At 37.4% G+C, this 18,593-nt stretch overlaps 1 protein-coding gene across 8 annotated transcripts in view; it reads right to left on the bottom strand.

Moving 5' to 3' along the window:
• PIAS2 (protein inhibitor of activated STAT 2) overlaps window positions 1–18,593 on the bottom strand; it is a 96,949-nt gene that overhangs the window by 53,170 nt on the left and 25,186 nt on the right. For 5 of the 8 annotated variants that reach the window (XM_040478894.1, XM_040478895.1, XM_040478900.1 and 2 more), the window contains exons 1-3: window positions 17,751–17,798; window positions 13,717–14,191; window positions 2,555–2,639 (exon numbers count right to left, since the gene is read on the bottom strand). In XM_040478894.1, coding sequence (XP_040334828.1) covers window positions 2,555–2,639; window positions 13,717–14,188 — 557 coding nt within the window. In that variant the 5' untranslated portion in view covers window positions 14,189–14,191; window positions 17,751–17,798. Of the gene's footprint in view, window positions 1–2,554; window positions 2,640–13,716; window positions 14,192–15,608; window positions 15,628–17,750; window positions 17,799–18,593 lie in introns of those variants that run through there. The other 3 variants (XM_040478896.1, XM_040478897.1, XM_040478898.1) reach the window with 2 other exon arrangements.

Genomic DNA, 18,593 nt, shown 5'->3' with positions numbered 1-18,593 from the left:
CCTTCCTTCGAAGACCCACCCAACACTTGGTTGAAGCTTTCCAAGACCACCAAGGTTAACAGTAACCTCATCCCTCCTATATATCAGTAGTTATTTGTAATTACTGAAATTGGATCTTTTCATGACACCTTCTAATGCCAAGATCATTTTATATATATGAGCTGGTTCACTAACAAGACTGCAAGCCAACTTGTAGAAAAAGGTCATGTTTTATAATATATGCTTTGTACCTAATAAACAGTAAACATTGATATCAAGCAAAGGATCATCAATGAATAACAAACAAAACTTAATGATACGGTTTTAGGTATGAAATATAATTTTAGGGCACCTTAGGTGGCTCAGTAGGTTAAGTGGCTGACTCTTGATTTCAGCTCAGGTCATGATCTCAACAGTTTGGGAGTTCAAGCTCTGCAGCAGGCTCTGTGCTGACAGTGTGGAGCCTGCTTGGAATTCTCTCTCTCTCTCTCTCTCTCTCTCTCTCTCTCTCTCTCGCTCTCTGCCCCTCCCCCACTCATGCACGCTCTCTCTCAAAATAAATTTTAAAAAACACTTAAAAAATATAATTTTAATAATATAAACATAATTTTTAAAGTTTTAATTTAGTCTATTTATTTGTTAGTTGGTTTAAATCCCCAAGATTTAAAGCACTTCTAATGTACAAAAACTCACTGCAATGTCTTGCCCTTGGTGAGAAGGAACCATTTTATTTCTTTGATGATTTTCTCCATGTTTTCTGAAACTATTATTTGGATGTTGGATCATCTGGACTAATCCTTACATTGTCTTTTTTTTTTTTTTTTTTTTTTTTTTACTTAGTTATTAACACTTTCCCCCTTCATGGAAGAGGCAGTCTATCTAATGCAATACTCTTTGAGAGCTCAAACTTTACAGGGTCAGAACATAACAATCATTTTGAGATTCTGACAACAGCACTCTCTCCCTATATATATTGATAAGGGTGATATGACTAATGAAGGAATCTAAAATTTTCTCCCAGACTTTTCTACAGAAAAACAGCATCCTCAAGAAGTTAGTGTGCTTAAAGGAGACATGAGGCCCCTAAGTTTGGATTCACCATCTTGGGAGATTGACAATGCACATGAAGATAGTAAAGACCAAAAAGTCCAACTGTAAAGAACTTATGTAATTGGGCTAAATACAGAATTTCCAAAATCTAACTACAGACCTTATTTTTGTAAATTAGTAACATCTCAGAGAAGACGAGCTTTCTAATGAACAGCTGGAAGGAGGCAAAAAACCTCTAATTTGCTCAATTCTTTGTTCTACTTTTAACCTTACAATCCCAGAAAATCATTTAACCTCCTAGAGCCTCTGCTTTCTAATACTGTATCTTTAAGAACACAAGTTCAAAGAGTCATGTTATTGACACCTAAGATGACTATATTTTTAATTGGAAAAGTATACACTACATACTTCCTTTTCTTTCCTCTTACATCTTAGTTTATTTGTTCTTCATAAATGTGTTTAAGGTTCTCCAATTTTTCTAAATGGCAAAGCTAAGTATTTTTCATAATTGTTTTCTGATTTCTGCTAATTTTATGGCCCAGGTAACCGCCTAGCTCAAAACAGTCCCAGTTTTTTGGGTTTTTTTTAAGTTTATTTATTTTTTGAGAAAACAAGCAGGAGTAGAATAGGAGCAAAGGGAGAGAGAGAGGATACCAAGCAGGCTCCACACTGTCAGCACAGAGCCCAACACAGGGCTCAAACTCATGAACTGTGAGATCATGACCTGGGCCAAAATTAAGAGTCAGATGCTTAACCGACTGAGCCACCCAGGCACCCCAGAACAGTTCCAGTGTACTCATTTTTCTGGGAAAAGAACATGATGTCTACTTTAACTCTTAAAAGTACCTCAGTTTGGATGATAAGGTTTATACACATCCTACTTTGGGCTGTTGTCACAAATTCTTTTTTATGTTGCTATATTTGGAATAAAATTTTCATTAAAAAAGTTATTGCCAAAAAGGAATTCAAAAAGTAGGATGAGGTTTTAGTCAAAGGTTAAAACTGTTTTCTAATACAGAGTATTTATTAAATATTTGGCTAACATTAGTCAACGCATACTATGCTTACTTAAGGAACAATAGTTCAACTGTTGTGGACTGAACTGTGTCCCCTCCCTCCCCCACCAAATTCACATTGAAGACCTAACCACCCCCCCCACCACCAATCTATTTGTGAGGATGGGAACTTTAGAAAGGTAATTCCAGTTAAATAAGGTCATAAGGGTGGGGCCCTAATCCAATACAACTGGTGTCCTTATAAGACCAGAGATGCACAGACACAGAGAAGAAAGGTCAAGTGGGTACATACAGCAAGAAGGCATCCTCGTAAACCAAGGAGAGAGGCCTCAGGAGAAACCAACTCTTGACTTAAGCCTTAATCTTGGACTTCAAGCCTTCTGAATTTTGAGAAAATAAATTTCAATCGTGTAAGCCTCCCACTGTTGTGCTTCGTAAATGGCAGCCCTAGTGGACTAATGTAACAACATTCATGAAGAAACATCATATATTCCAAACATTCTTCTTACCTGGATATGCATATCTCTCTAACTTGCTGAGGTGTCAGAGCAAAAATAAAAAACTTCTCTTGAAATCGTTGAATACTGCTTTGAACTGAGGAGGAAAAAAAAAGATAACATTCCAATATCCAAAACGAAACAAGTACAAGGATGTAACCATCTGCAATAACAATGCACTTCTGATAAAGTCTGCCAAATTCTGGAATTTTTATGGTTAAAATAACTCCAAAATAAGTACTAAATTGCAATCATCTTGGAATCATGAAAGTAAAGTCATTCTAAAGCAGGCTCAATTTTAAGCATTTAGTCATTACTCTAACAGACTAATTATAATAAGGTCAAAATACAACACAACTCTTCAAAATTACATTTCATTCTACTGACTCAAATGAAAACTTGAAGAAGTCACAAACTCCCCCCAGATCTCTATCCCAGATTTAGGTGTCTTTTGGTCTTTTGTTTTGTTTTGTTTTCGAGCCTTTATATTCCATTACATAGAATACTCATAGAAGATAAAATTTTAAACTTTAGCTTCTAAGTTGAAAAAATTAAGATATATAATAATTATTTGCATACAGATTATCTAGTTTAAAAAATTACCTAATGAAGTCATCCTTAACTATATTATTAAAACTGAAATGTATTTCCTTCACAAAGAACTTTAAAACAAAACAAAGCAAAAGCTAATAGAGACTGGCGGCTTCCCAACAAGTACTGCAACAACACACAAGAAAAGGTCAAACGGCTCTCGTGTGTGTGTGAGTGGCCAGTTTTCCTGATGCACGAATATGAATAAACAAGGTGCCAGTTGAATACCCAGTGTCAGAAAACTTCCTTCCACAAGACACACCAAATCAAGAAAAACATTAACTTGAGTAAAACATTTTTATTTAAGCATAGTTTAGTGTAACAATTATGCTCCTAGAAATCATGTCATAAAGTGGCTCATATTTTCCCAGCACATTTAAAAAAGGAGGGTAGGGGCGCCTGGGTGGCGCAGTCGGTTAAGCGTCCGACTTCAGCCAGGTCACGATCTCGCGATCCGTGAGTTCGAGCCCCGCGTCAGGCTCTGGGCTGATGGCTTAGAGCCTGGAGCCTGTTTCTGATTCTGTGTCTCCCTCTCTCTCTGCCCCTTCCTCGTTCATGCTCTCTCTCTGTCCCAAAAATAAATAAATGTTGAAAAAAAAATTAAAAAATAAATAAATAAATAAAAAAGGAGGGTAGAGAAAGGAAAGCTATTTATGATGAAAGCCTAAAAGTCAAACAAAACTCTAAGTATGGGGCAAAAAACACAAAGGCAGCTACAATAGTATGTCTGTCCATCTCTTCAATTCCTATTCACTTCTCAACTCTTTCTTGTGCAAATTCCATTTCCCACTCTCTATCCACAGTTAAAGGCATCAATGAGCTCTTAACTGTCAAATTCAGTAACATTTACTTTGAGATTAGAGGTGCACACTCTGCATTTTCAAACAGTTAATAAAAAAAAAAAGTTGCAGAAATAATGAAAAAATATTACTTGATTGGGGGGAAGCCCTTACAGGATCAAACCTCAAGCAAAATAAATACAAAGAAAGCTACCTAGTCACATCAAAATCAAACTACTGAAAACCAATGATGACTACAAAATCTTGAGAGCAGTCAGGAAAAAAAAGAAACATTACATACAAGGGGAAAACAATACAAATAAAGGCTGACTTCTCACCAGAAGCAACACAAGCCAGAAGTCATCTTTAAAGCGGTGAAAGGAAAAACTGTCACTGAAAATTCAATACCCTTCAAAAACAGGGTGAAATAATGACTTGAAGATAAACAAAGGCCAAGAGAATTTGCTGAAAGCAAGTACTACAAGAAATGTAAAGGAAACTGCCAGGATAAAAAGAAATGATACCAAATTCAAAACCAAATTTTCAGGAATGAAAACCAATACAAACAGTAAATAAGTGGTAAAGGTAAAAGAATACATTGTTTTTTATGAATTCCTTAAAAAGATAACCCTTTAAAGCAAAAGGAATGGCACTGAAAGGCAGGATTTTTAACATACGCAGAAGATGTGACAATGGCAAAAAGGATACAGTTATTTCTGCCCAACGGCTGTGATTCTTATTTCATTCTGATAAACTTGATTAACCTAGGTCTGTCTCCCCAGGGACAGATCCACTCTTTGTGCACTAAAAATGTCAGATATCTACAACTGCAAAACTAGGTGCAAGACCTTTGGTCAATTCACCCAGTGCAAATGCCAGTATTTGAGGCCTTGACTGGGTGACTGGAGTCCACCTACCCAGAAAAGTACCCATATACCATGAAACTTACATTGAAACTGGAATGCTTCCATAATCAGCATATGCCAACATGTACAATTTACAGAATCTGCAGTTTCATGTTAGCAGTTTATATCTTAACATGTTTTTGCAGAGCCTTTTTTCTGACATAGTTTTTGCCAATTTATTTGATGCCCAATTTTCTGTCCTTTAAAATATAATACCAAATAACTACCCTGTTTCTATGGGGGAAAAAAAAAGATGTTTCATCATTGTGTACCATTACTGAACTTCAGGAACTTACAACAAAAAAAAAACAGTGCATATGCTAATAAAATCCAATTTGTATTAACACCGACAAGACAATTTTATGACAGAATAGCAGCCAAAAGCACACAAAACTTGCCATAACGTAAATCTATTAGCTGAACTGTCATTTTAATACAAATCAGGAAAAAAAAATGGCAGGATATCAAGCAGAAAGTTGCAGGTTTTACAGTACATTTTCTACCCAGCAGTGTCTCCAACTTGGGATCAGAAAACCAAATCTACACCGATCCCATGAACACTTTTATGTTAACAGCAGCAAATGAAAAATGAAAAAGACCATGACTCCGGGACATGAATCAGGTATGACTTTACTCAAACCCTTTCTTTTTTAAACAAACCTCCATAAGGTATGTTCTGTTTTTCAAAGACAGCTACAACAATATCTTCCATCACACCCTTCTTATAACCTTGACATTCTTCCAGTGAAGTGGTGGGGTCTCTATTATCCTCCCTTTGAACTTGAATGTCCCTTTGTGACTGCTTTAATCGATAGTGTGTGGCATAAGTGATGGTATATAATTTTCAAGGCTAGATCATAAAAACACCATGCACTTCTTCCTTGCTCCTGAGCACAAAAGAGACCACAGGAAGAAGCCTTATGCGAGTACTCTAGCCAAGAGCCAAGCTGAGTCCAACCAACAGGTAGCATAGCCACCACACATGAGTGAAGATGCAATCCCAGCTTCCAGCCATCAAGTCACCCCCAACCCTAAAGTCTTCTTAGTTAAGACCCCAGACATCTTGGGGTAGAGACAAGCTATCCACACTGTCCTTCCAATTCCTAACACATAAAATCCATGAACATAATAAGATGGTTGTTTTACATCACTGTACTTTGAAACAATGTTTTATACAGCAATAAGTAAAACTATGCCACAATTTCATAAAGTAATTTTAGCATTAATCTTGTAAATTCCAAGTTCTATCATTGTGTCCAGCTTCATTTATAATTAACTAACTGACGAGGCCTGCTGATATGACATAATACTTATGACTACTCTACCTTTATGGATATCGGTTCCTTCCACCTTTTGAAGCATTAGTGGACCAGAATATTCCCGTATCCTCATCTAGCCCTACTGGTTACTATCCAAGTGATATAGGAAATTCACATAAGATCTTCCAAGTCCTTCTTTACTCCTCAATTAAAATGGGAATAACATTTTGCTCAGCTGCCTCTTAATGGCTATTTTGTGGATCAAATCAATAATGTATGTGGAAGCATTCTGAAAACATGTGATAATATTTTCAGTTCCAGAAGTCTTACTAATTAAAAGTCTTACTAATTAAAAGCTTTTTACTAATAAAAAGCCTGTTTTTATTTTTTTGATGTATATTTTATTTTTAAGAGACAGACAGAGACAGTGAGGGAGGGCAAAGAGAGAGGAAGACACAGAATCCAAAGCAGGTTCCAGGCTCTGAGCTGTCAGCAGAGAGCCTGATGCAGGGCTTGAACCCACGAACTACGAGATCATGACGTGAGCCAAAGTTGGACTTTGGCTCAACCGACTGAGCCATCTAGGTGCCCCAAAAGTGTCTGTTTTGAAAGAGATAGCAAAATTTCAAGAGAAAAAAGAAATACAGTCCAACAGATGCATTTTGCCAACTATTCAATAATTATGACTTTTCCTGGTAAGATATTCAGGTAGAAAATACTGTGACATGCCTAACAATGTGAAATATTCTTAGTGAAACAGGAAACCTCCCAAGTTCCCCCAGCGCAGAAAGTTACATGGACACCTTTTGATAAACTGGTTTATATTTGGTCAAGAATACTTCCTAGCAGTGAGTGCCTAGGTTAACAGGGGCTTTCCCACTCAGGAAACAAGAGAGAAACCAAGATGTTTTATAGGCAGCTTTGTGCATTATCATGGCTCAGTCTAGCTTATTTGTAAATAAAATAACTCATAAAGTAACAATGAATAAATCAGTTTATTACACCGCATTACCTAAGATCTGTATCCTGAGCTATCTGCTTCCCTGTCACCCATCAATTAACTGTACCATCACCGCCAATCAAAGCATACTCACTTTACTTCTTTTCCCATTGTATCTCTGCATCAAAAGTAGAAGGAACAACTTCAACATGTACAAACACACGCACACACACACACAACAATATAAAAAGTTATAATAGAAGAAATATAAGGAATTCTGTTCTATATTCACAAATTATTCACTTTTGATAACTTATTTCTTAACACACTGGACATAACAGGCACATAGAATGCTTTCGATAAACACCTAAGTGATTTTATATTCCAATATTCAACTGTTTACAAATAGCTATCACTCCTCATTGTTTTATGTGAATACTTTTTAAATGATAATCCTCCTATACACACACCCAAACTGTTCTAATTTAATGACATTTACTCAGAAACCTGAGTCGTTTAAAAGAATTTTATCTAAACAGAAACCATCACTATATTAATAATCATCAGTGATATTTAATATGAAAATACTTTTTTCCCTAGACAGCAGCTGCAAAGATCACGAGGGGAGGGTAGAGTACTGAGGTTTCGTGCTTCTTATAAAAACAGTGACTTTAATTCAGAAATTTTTTTTAATGTTTATTTATTTTTGAAAGAGAGGGGGGTGGGTGGGGGCAGAGAGAGAGGGAGACACAGAATCCAAAGTAGGCTCCAGGCTCTGAGCTGTCAGCACAGAGACGAAACTCATGAACTGCGAGATCATGACCAAGCCGAAGTTGGACACTTAACCTACTGAGCCACCCAGGCAACCCTAATTCAGAATTTTAGAAAAGGAGACTAGTCACCAATTTTCCATTCATTCCCTTTCCAGTCCTCTTCTTCATCCTCTATATCCAATTAGTCATGAAGTCCTGCTTACTAAAATGTTCTCACGGCTTCCTCTCCATTTTCACTACTACCATCCTATTCAAAACCTGTTTGTGCAAAGTCTCAACGCTGCCCCTCTGCTATCTCCCAGCAGAAATGAGCCAGTCACCCTTGGCATCACCTTCACCACCTCTCCTCTGCTCAGACATGCTCAGCAGCGCCCTACTTCCAAATGAGCCCAATCTAAACCCCTTTATCTAGAAGGGTCCCCAAAACAATGGCCACCTCTTCCCTAGCAAACCTGCATTTCCAATGTCTCCCCTCAAGGCGTCCTCTACTCAAAAGCAGTTTCCTCAGTGAGGTCTCACCACTGTGCCACTTTCATTTCTACTCCTGGGACTACTCACAGTTCTCCCCTCTCTTGGTGTTTCTTCTCCTATGAACGCCACCAATTCAAAGTAGACAAATTCATCCTTCAAAGTCTCACTCCTACTCCAACAAGTCTTGACTGCCTTCCCCATTCTTTAGGCTGACATTTGAGTTCCAGATACACAATTTACAGTGCTTCATCATACAGGCACATACCTCATTGCTACTTGACTCTCATGTTAACATTACCTCCCCAATTACATAACAAACTTCCTAATCTCATCTCATACTTCTGACTTCTCCACGATTAGACTACAATGACCATATTCAAATGACATCCTCATTATATATGTGTTAACTGGGTTAATAAAAATGATATGTATAGTGTCTGAATGTATCCAAATTCTTCAGCAGTGAGACTCTACTTTAATGGCTTTCCATTAATGTGCATACCACTTTAAACCTGTTTAATTGTACCCAGAAGCTTAATGACTATTTCCTAATAACTTGGGAATTTAAGAATATGAAAAGATGCTGATTCTCATTAATTTTTCAACTTTTAAAGATTAAAAGACCAATAATAAATTAAAAGACCAATGCTGATGACAGTGTAGAGAAAACAACACATTCATATACTACTGGATTATAAACTGGCACAAGGCTTCTGAAGCAACTGCTGAAATTCTCTCCAAAAGTTGAATATCAAAATATTAAGTACTCCTAACTCTTTGACCCAACAATTTCACAGACACATTACACTTCATAAATAGGCACACGAGTATTCAGAACCACGTATGCAAAATGTTAACAGTGCAATGATGAAAAACTACAAGAATAATGACTGACACATGCTAGATACCAAAATATTTCCAAATAAATAATAAAAAATTGAAAATGCGTATCAACAGAATACTGGTTAAGTTATGGCACATCTACAAGATAAAAGATCTACTGTAACCCACAAATCTATATTTCCAAGAAACTGTGTTAATTAAGAAAGATTATCATGATACAAAGCTCCAGGAGGTGGTGTTCACAGAGCATACAAGTAGAATCGTGTCCTCTCTCGCTAGAAATGTGGCACAGTGGCTCTGTAGTTAGAAAAAGCTTTTTAAATGAACAAGGAGAAAAGAAGATGACACAACATATGCAGAAAAACAGTTAACTATTGATACAACTCTAGCTGAGTAACAGATGACATTATGAGGGGCTTTCCTTTTCCGTTATATTTCTATTGAATTTTCAATTACTAGCATAAATTACTTCTGTAATCTGAAGAGCAAAATGAGGAGATTTTAAGGAATGAAAGGCTCAAAATATATTGAAGGTATTTCACAAAATACCAACAGCCAGATGTACCAACATATAATGCTTTCAGGCAGAGTGAACAAAAAGAGCTAGCCACAAAAGAATATATATACCATCACCTAATTTCAAAAGTCAATTAACATTACTTTTAAAAAAAATGCACATACACATATGGTAAAACAAGCAAAGAAGAGGAACATAAATTCAGAATAGTGATTTAACTCAGAAAAGGCAAGGAGATGGCTTGAAGATATTGGCAATATTCCTTTTTAAAAAAGGAAGTTGGGGGCGCCTGGGTGGCTCAGTCAGTTGAGTGTCTGTCCGACTTCGGCTCAGGTCATGATCTCGCGGTTCGCAAGTTCGAGCCCCATGTCAGGCTCTGTACTGACAGCTCAGAGCCTGGAGCCTGCTTCAGATTCTGTGTCTCCCTCTCTCTCTGCCCCTTCCCCATTCATGCTCTGTCTCTCTGTGTCTCTCAGGAGTGAATAAACGTTTAAAAAAAAAATTTTTTTTTTTAAAAAACGAAATTGTGGTTTCACAAGTGTTCATTTCACTGATGTCCTTTATAGCTTAATATTTTATATATATTCTTTTTGTACAGATTGAACACAAATTTCTTAAATAGAAAAATCCCAAAGGATTGCATCTTTAAAAGAAGCTGTCTTACAAAAGGAGAAAAGCTGTCTGTGTCATTTAGTATTGTGTACACTCATGTTTTTTAGATGCCACGGTTTTTCATTTTAAATGTTAAAGTATTTTTATTTTAACCATTCTTAAAGGAAATAATTCCAAACTGCAAAACTATGTAACAATCTATCTTATTAAATAGAATATACATATGATGGTTGTTTTAGGGGTTTTTTTTTTTTTTTTTTTTTTAAGGTCGTTTATTTATTTTGAGAGAGACAGGGAGAGAGAGGGAGAGAGAATCCCAAGCAGGCTCTGGTGCTGTCAGCTCAGAGCCGAATGCAGGGCTTAATCTCACAAACTGTGAGATCATGACCTGAGCTAAAATCACAAGTAGGACACTTAACCAGCTGAGCCACCAAGGGACCCTGTGTTCTTTCTTTAAGCATCAATGTATGTGCCATGCTGTAACAGCAATTCCCTCAATACTAAAGGGCTATTGGCTTCAATATCAAGAGGTTTTAGAAGGACATTTTTTTTTTACCTCTTCTATTCTCTTTCATGTAGTCAATAATTTCCTACCTAACAATATGCTGATGGCCTAAAAATCATCTAATCAACTGTATATAAAAACAAGAATACACAGACTGGCTTACAGATGTCAAGAGTATGTGCTTTGAAATAGGGATTTGACATCGCTTGACTCCTAAGGATTTTAAATTCTCAATTCCCAAATGTAAATAGGTTTCTCCATAGCAGGATTCCAAACAAAAGGACTTTCCCAGAATTTCTATTTTTATAATGTATTTTCAATATTATAAAACCAAATTAATAAAACTTAAGAAAACTTCTGGATGTCATTACGCTGCTTTAGACAATATGACACGAAAAATTCTCAATTGAAGGTCATTACTGGAAATGATTAAATTTTTGCCACTTTCATTTGGCAGACTATACACTAATGTGGATTTTCTAACTTTCTGCCTCCAAATCTAAGAGCATTTCTCAGATCACTGCTTTATCAATCTAACATAAGATGATATACAGTAAGAAAACTTCTTCTCTTTAGGGAAGGTAGGGTACGGAAATGTTTAAGCTTCATTTTAAAACAAGTATCAGGGTGCCCTGGTGGCTCAGTCGGTTAAGAGTCTGACTTCAGCTCAGGTCATGATCTCGTGGTTCATGAGTTCCAGTTCTATGTCCAGCTGTGTGCTGACAGCTCAGAGCCTGGAACCTGCTTCAGATCTGTGTCTCCCTCTCTCTGCCCCTCTCCCCCCCACCTCAAAAATAGATAAACATTAAGAAAAATTTTGAAGTAGATAAAGCAAGTATCAGTTTATAAAGTTCATAAAAATAAAGATAAACAGAACTCTTGAAATACAGAAAAGCAAGAAAACTATTTTCTATTTTTGAACAAAGCAGGAAAATGAGAAAAGATCTCACGAAGCCCCTCCAGAGTTCACCCCTTGGTGCACCACTGACGCTAATAAGCACAGAAGACACACGATTCACCTTCTCTCCAGTCTTCTTTCTAGGCATGCAATCATGTCTCTTAAGTACCTTCCACTGTTAACTACAACCCCACAGACCCTCTTACCTCCCAAGGTAAGACCCTCACCTTAGCCATACTCCTGAGGAGTCCCATGAGGTAGGGCTTCCTAGTAGGCATATTACCAGTCTGAATCTTTCTCAAAATACATACAAAAAATAAACTCGCAACAACTGCTGAGAAAGAAACATGGGAATGAGCCGTGTTGTCCACTGGTATAAACCAAAAACCATGACAAGAGGGAGAAATAAAAAGAATTATGGAAACATTTTAACCAGTTAAATGAACCAGTTTAAAAAAAAGGGTTAAAGATGATCGTAAAATCATAAAAGAAAGTTAAATGGGTAATAAACAATTAAAATGTTTTAAAAATAAAAAATCTAAAGATACAAGCTTTTGACTGTCGAAACTGCCAAGATCTGTTTTTAATAATACCTAATAAAGGCAGGAAGAAAGGCAATGAGAGGCATTCTCTCATTTTGCTTGTGTAGTTTAAAATGGCACAGCTTTGGGACGCCTGGGTGGCTCAGTTGGGTAAAGCAGCCAACTTAGCTCAGGTCATGATCTTGCAGTTTGTGAGTTTGAGTCCTGGATCAGGCCCTATGCTGACAGCGCAGAGCCTGGAGCCTGTTACAGATTCTGTGTCTCCCTCTCTCTCTCTCTCTGCCCCTCCCCAGCTCATACTCTGTCTCTCTCTCTCTCAAAAATATATAAACATTAAAAAAAATTTTTTTTAATGGCACAGCTTTTCTGGGAACTAATTTACCAATAGGTTATCAAGAGTTTAAAGTTAAAATGTTCTTACTCTTTGATACAATAATTCTACTCAGAGGACTTTGCACAAATAATAAAACATGAACACAGAACCCTTACTTCATAATGAATGTAATGAAGGAATAAAATGCATTACTCTGTCTGGCTAAGTATTGCTAAATAAAAACATTCAAAGCGAGGAGAAGGGAGGGAGGGGCGCCTGGGTGGTTCAGTCTGTTGAGCATCTGACTTCAGGTCAGCTCATAATCCCAGTTTGTGAGTTTGAGCCCCACATCAGGCTCTCTGCTGTCAGCACAGAACCTGCTTCGGTTCCTCTATCCTCCTCTCTCTCTGCACCTCTCCTGCTCACTCTCTCTCAAAATTAAAAAGAAAGAAAGAAAGAAAGAAAGAAAGAAAGAAAGAAAGAAAGAAAGAAAGAAAGAAAGAAAGAAAGAAAGAAAGAAAGAAAGAGAGAAAGAAAGAAAGAGGAAGGAAGGAAGGAAGGAAGGAAGGAAGGAAGGAAGGAAGGAAGGGAGGGAGAGAAAGAAAAAGAAAGAAAGATAAAGTGAGGATAAAGGAGCTGGGAAAAGCATAGCCACCTTGGCTTACCATCAATCAGGCCATACCAACCCCATTAACAAGCCCTACCCCTCAAAATTTCCTTCTGGCTCAATCAAGATATACACCAGCATAATGCTAAACAAAAGGAAAAAAGCACATTGATATATTTAAGAGAATTTTCAGATGACTTGAAATAAAAACCTAAATAAAAAGGGTTTTTCCCAGGATGGGGGGAAAAAAATCTCCCAAATTAACTATGAAACGCCATCTCCCAAACAATTTATTTCATCAATAAATCCTGTTAACAGAAACAGAAACTAAATCTCTGTAAAAGCATCAAAATACCAATTACAGACAGTAAGTAATATTTGTATCTGTTCCTATATAGACAGAAGCAATTTGAGTTCTAAGCCATAAGAATGCTGGTATGATGAATGAACAGTTTTATATTAGATTTCCATCATGGTTGCCAATATTTCTTATCTGGCATTTATTTGGCATTAATGTCTCAATTTTATAGTAGTAACAGCAAATCATTAATCAATAGTTGAAAGCCTCTTGCTTTATTTATTCTCTCATCTACAAGGAATTGATTTCTCTAACACTTACCTAAACTCGTGGGCTTGATGAGAACATCAAGGACATCATAAAAGGGCAAGTTTTTTAACTGCACATCAGGATGGACAGGAGGAATTGGGGGAGATGGCTGCTGCATCTCAAACGTGGGCTTAGTATCTTGAAGCAGCACAGAACCAACAGGAGAGGATGGCGAGTGAGGTGTAACTGAAGTGGAAGGCAACGAGTGGATTCCAGCCACGGCCAAGTCAGGTTCTACAGGTGATGAGCTACCATCCAAAGTGAAAACCGAAGATTTGATTGTGGATAAATCAGAAAGTCCTTCAAGAGTCCGTGGATATCGGCGTCTGTACAATTCTCGGATTTTAATCTGAACCGCAGGGCTGCAGCCACTCTTCAACAAATGCAACGCCCTCATCAGGAGGTCATGCTTGCGTCCACTTTTATTCCGTCCAGCAAAGCCTAGTAACACTTGTAGTTCAGAAACCCTAAAGCTAGAAACCATATTCTAAAAGGAAAGGAAAAAAAAAGGACATAAGCCAAGAGTCATCCCCAAGCTTATAAAAACTCCATCCAACTAAGACAGACTGTAAAATCTGATTTACCAGCATTTTATCAACTGGTATACGCCAATAACCAGCATTTTCACATACCACTTAGAACTGATCCTATTTATAGAGCCACTGCCTGTCCAAGTTATATTCATGTTATGGTGTTATGTTTTGCTGTATTCTTAATTTTGATAATCTACGGTCTATCGGTTTCTACTAACCACTTCATTATCTGATTATGCTCAAGTGTAAACGCATATTTGCTCTACGCCTATGAAATTTATAACCAATGAAAATTTTCTTTTCAAAAGTAAGCCCTAACAACACACAATGTAATGTTTGTTACAGTACTGTCATAAGTTAACCAAACAAAAAATTAGATTTTTGCAAAAACTATAAGCGTAACTTCCGAGGCGACGCAGTAAATCTGCAAAATCAAGACAAAATTGTGATTCAAAATCCAACGAATTTTTCATCCCAACTCAAATTATTGAGGAACAGACCACGTAAGTGTTAGGATGTCCTTGGAACCACAGTAGAGGGGGCGGCCATCTTGCCAGCGCAACCCAATGAAAAGCCCCCAGTGGCGTGCCAGAACGAATTGGAGGTCAACCAATCACCGAGCGACAGCACGACCTGGCGCAAAAAAGGCCCACCCGGACCTAAACCCGGAACCGCTGCGGCTTAAAAACCCCACCCCACCACACCTGGGTGCGACTTCCCTGACTCCTCTCTCTCTCTCTCTCTCCCTGCGTCACAGACCCTCGCCCGAAACCTTAGTTCCCAAATAAAGCCTTTGACTGCTAAAACTTTTTAGCCTCTGACTCCTATCTTTACCCTGCCTTACGCCTGACCCTAACAGTAAGAAAATAAGTCATTTTTAAATATTAAAGCTAAAATTCACATACATCTTATTTAGCACACTTCTAAAACAAGTGAAATCCCCAGCTGAGTATCCAATGAGGAAAAGACCTCTGAAAAGCAAGGAAAGGATCGGTCATAAATCTTAAAGGGCAAGATTCTCCCCAGGCCACTCTGCTAACTTGGTCTTGGGTATAAGATGAAGTTTACAAGCAGTTCTTGCTTCACATCTCGCCATCTATTTATTAACAAAACCTAGCATATACTTTTAATAACTGGCTGCCTCTTACATCCATCTACTTAGTGATTCTCAGAACTTGGGAGGTTAAACCACACTTGGGTCAGATTTACTGGTACACAAGTGCCCCATCTAGTCAGAAAGAAGAGTAAGATCTGAGTTGACCCTCACAAATCGTCCCTAAGGATTATTTGCCCACCTCTCCTCAGTGCTACACACTCCACAGCTACCTGGGATTCCTTCCCAATCTGGTAAGTATGCGGGGCAATACCTACAGCTGGTACTGATTCATGTAGGTCCTCAGTTCTGCACTTTTACGTCTCATGGATAGCCCAGCAGCAATTGTTTAAACTCTGGATGGCTTTTAAATAGTTGTCAAGAATGATACTTGTTAGTTTTCTAAAATGCAAACAAATTTAAATATGTCAAAGTACTCTGCATGTACAAGCTGTATCATAGTTCTCCTTCATATATCTCCGTATTTTATACTGTACAAATCAGAGAACATTGTAATCCTAGAAGCTGCAATCCTAGCAACCATTTTTTATACTCAACTAGCACTGTCCAATTGAAATAGGAACCACATATTTAATTCTAAATATTTAGCAGTTACAGTAAAAGTTAAATTTTTCATATGCTTTATTTAACCCTATTTATCAAAAATATTATTTCCCCATGTAATCAATTTTTGTGATTTAAAAGTAATCCATTTTTTTAAAAAAGTCTCAGATGCTTTTTAATACTAAGTCTTCAATATCCAGTATATTTTACACTTGGAGCATATCTCCATTTGGACTAACAACTTTCAAGTGCTTCAGAGCCTCAGCAGCCCACAGTTACCACACTGAACTACGCAGCCTAAATCATCCTCTAACAGCAACATATACCATGGCCATTCCACTTCAACTCACTTCCATTTCCTCCATATGTTAAAATGAGGATTTTATCTATCTTACCCCAATGCTATGGACAATGATGAAAAACAAGAACATTCTTGGCCTATGTCAAGTTACAGTTTACTCAAGGTTTCACGTATAAAAAGGACCAAGACAGCTTTGCCAAATGCCTTCCCAAGCAACAATGCAGGGCACCTTTCCCAAAGTCCCCAATCCTAATACTTCAGTTGAAGCTGGCTTATATTATTACAGTAGCGTAAGCAACATTAAATCATGAGAACACTACAAAGGCAGTCATACAGATATATCTGTGATACTTTCTAAAGAAATCTAACTCTGAATTCATTACTTTGCTTCTCTCCTTATTTTCGGATAGTCTTTAAGGAGACTTGTTTTACAGAAATGACAAAAAAGAACACAAAGTCACCCTAAGCTGTGATCTCAAAACTGAATTTCTGGGAGGTCTCATATCATTTATTTTCCAATGGTAACTTTATCTGGCAAAGAATGCTAATGCAATTGGCTCTATTAACTATTGTAAATATATAAACAAAAAGGAAGAGATAAGAACGCGGCACATGAATGTGAAATCAGGAAATTCTGAAGCAAAAAAAAAAAAAAAAAAAAAAAAAAATCCCTTGGTTTGGGGAAGGGCAAAGGAAACCAGGAAAGGGCATTCTCTGTATTGCAAAATACTGCAAAGGTGAAGTACTGCTGAAAAAGGACGGCTTTGAGCCAGTGGTGTCCTGTGGAAAACCTCATAACAGCAATTAGTAATTGCATGTAGGTCAAGTCCTGGCATCAAAACTCAGGATGCTGGAAAAGTCACTTCATCCCTCTGGTCATCTATTTCCATTCAAAAACAAACAACAGCAAAAACTCTACTCTAGTTAGCATTTGCTATTAAGATACTTCTCTATGGAGCTAAGTCAAGTTCTATGGGTGTATTTTTCTTGACAAATCTTGCTGGATCCCATTTCTTCTTAAAGGGATTTTTTTTTTTAACTCAGTCTTCAACCAAATTTCAGCTGTCACCAGGTAAGGTGGGCCTGCTACGAATCCTACCAAGAATGGATTTCAGCTGTTGTTCTACACCAACCTCTAATGTCTATATCTTTAGTATAATTTTTAGTGTAATTTTTTTCAAATGGACTTTATCCAGTCCACCCTGCTGCCTCCCAAAGTCTGTCTCCTAAAATTTCAGTGACAATTCCTATATGCTCTACACAATTTCAATAAATACTTGGTTAACTGATTTTAAGGCAATTCTATGAACTAGAAATGTGTTGGCATGACTAATTTTTAAGAGCATACATAAACAATCTGGATTTCTAAAGAAAAGCTAATATAAATTAAGACTGGAACTTTAAATCAACCTTATTTATCAAATTAAAGTAACAAAATTATTTTAAAAATTAAAGCTGGGACATATAATTGGAACATTAGTTATAGGAGTGAAGGCAAGTTGAAAAGCGCTACATTTAGAAAACACCTCATTAAGGAAGTAAACATGATACTCACATGCAATACCCAATGAGTAGTAAGAAGATTTCTGAGACTGCTCTTCAACTTTATTTTTTTTAGGTTTATTTTTTTTGACAGAGCAAGCAGGTCGGGGAGGGACAGAGAGAAAAGGGGGGAGAGGGAGGGAGGGAGGGAGAGAGAGAGAGAGAGAGAGAGAATGAATGAATGAATGAATGAATGAATGAATCCCAAGCAGACTCCATACTCCCAGAGCAGAGATCAACACGAGGCTTGTACTTAAAAACTGTGAGATCATGACCCGAGATGAAATCAAGAGTCGGACACTCAACTGACTGAGCCACCCAGGTGCCCCTGCTCTTCAACTCTTAAACATAAGACAGAAACTGCGCAAGTAGTTCAGAATTTGGGGAAGTTCTAATAGGTTGGAAGCCATGGTAAAGATCAACACAAACTTTGTAGATCCTCCATCTGCTAGGATGTATTATATACGGTAGGGAAAGGAGCTACAGTGGGAAGCTGATAAATCACATTATTAACACTGTCTATGCCAACATTATATTTTTTTAAATGTTTATTTATTTTTGAGAGAGAGAAAGAACATGAACAAGCAGAGGAGGGGCAGAGAGAGAGGAGGACAGAGTATCCAAAGCAGGCTCTGCACTGACCACAGAAAGTCCAATGTGGTGCTCGACCTCACAAACTGAAAGATCATGATCTGAGCCAAAGTCAGGCACTTAACCAACTGAGCCACCCAGGTGCCCCCCAACTACAATATTAAAACAGCTTACATCTTTTTTTATAAGTAGGAATGGATAAAGAAAAACTACCAGATGTATACCAATTCATCAAAGGAGTGGCCAAGCCGTAAAAGAAGTTATG

Source organism: Herpailurus yagouaroundi, unplaced genomic scaffold (genome assembly GCF_014898765.1).
Source record: "Herpailurus yagouaroundi ecotype Mexico unplaced genomic scaffold, PumYag 142, whole genome shotgun sequence".
NCBI classification, from domain to species: domain Eukaryota; kingdom Metazoa; phylum Chordata; class Mammalia; order Carnivora; family Felidae; genus Herpailurus; species Herpailurus yagouaroundi.
This window is presented reverse-complemented; position numbering and strand designations above follow the sequence as displayed.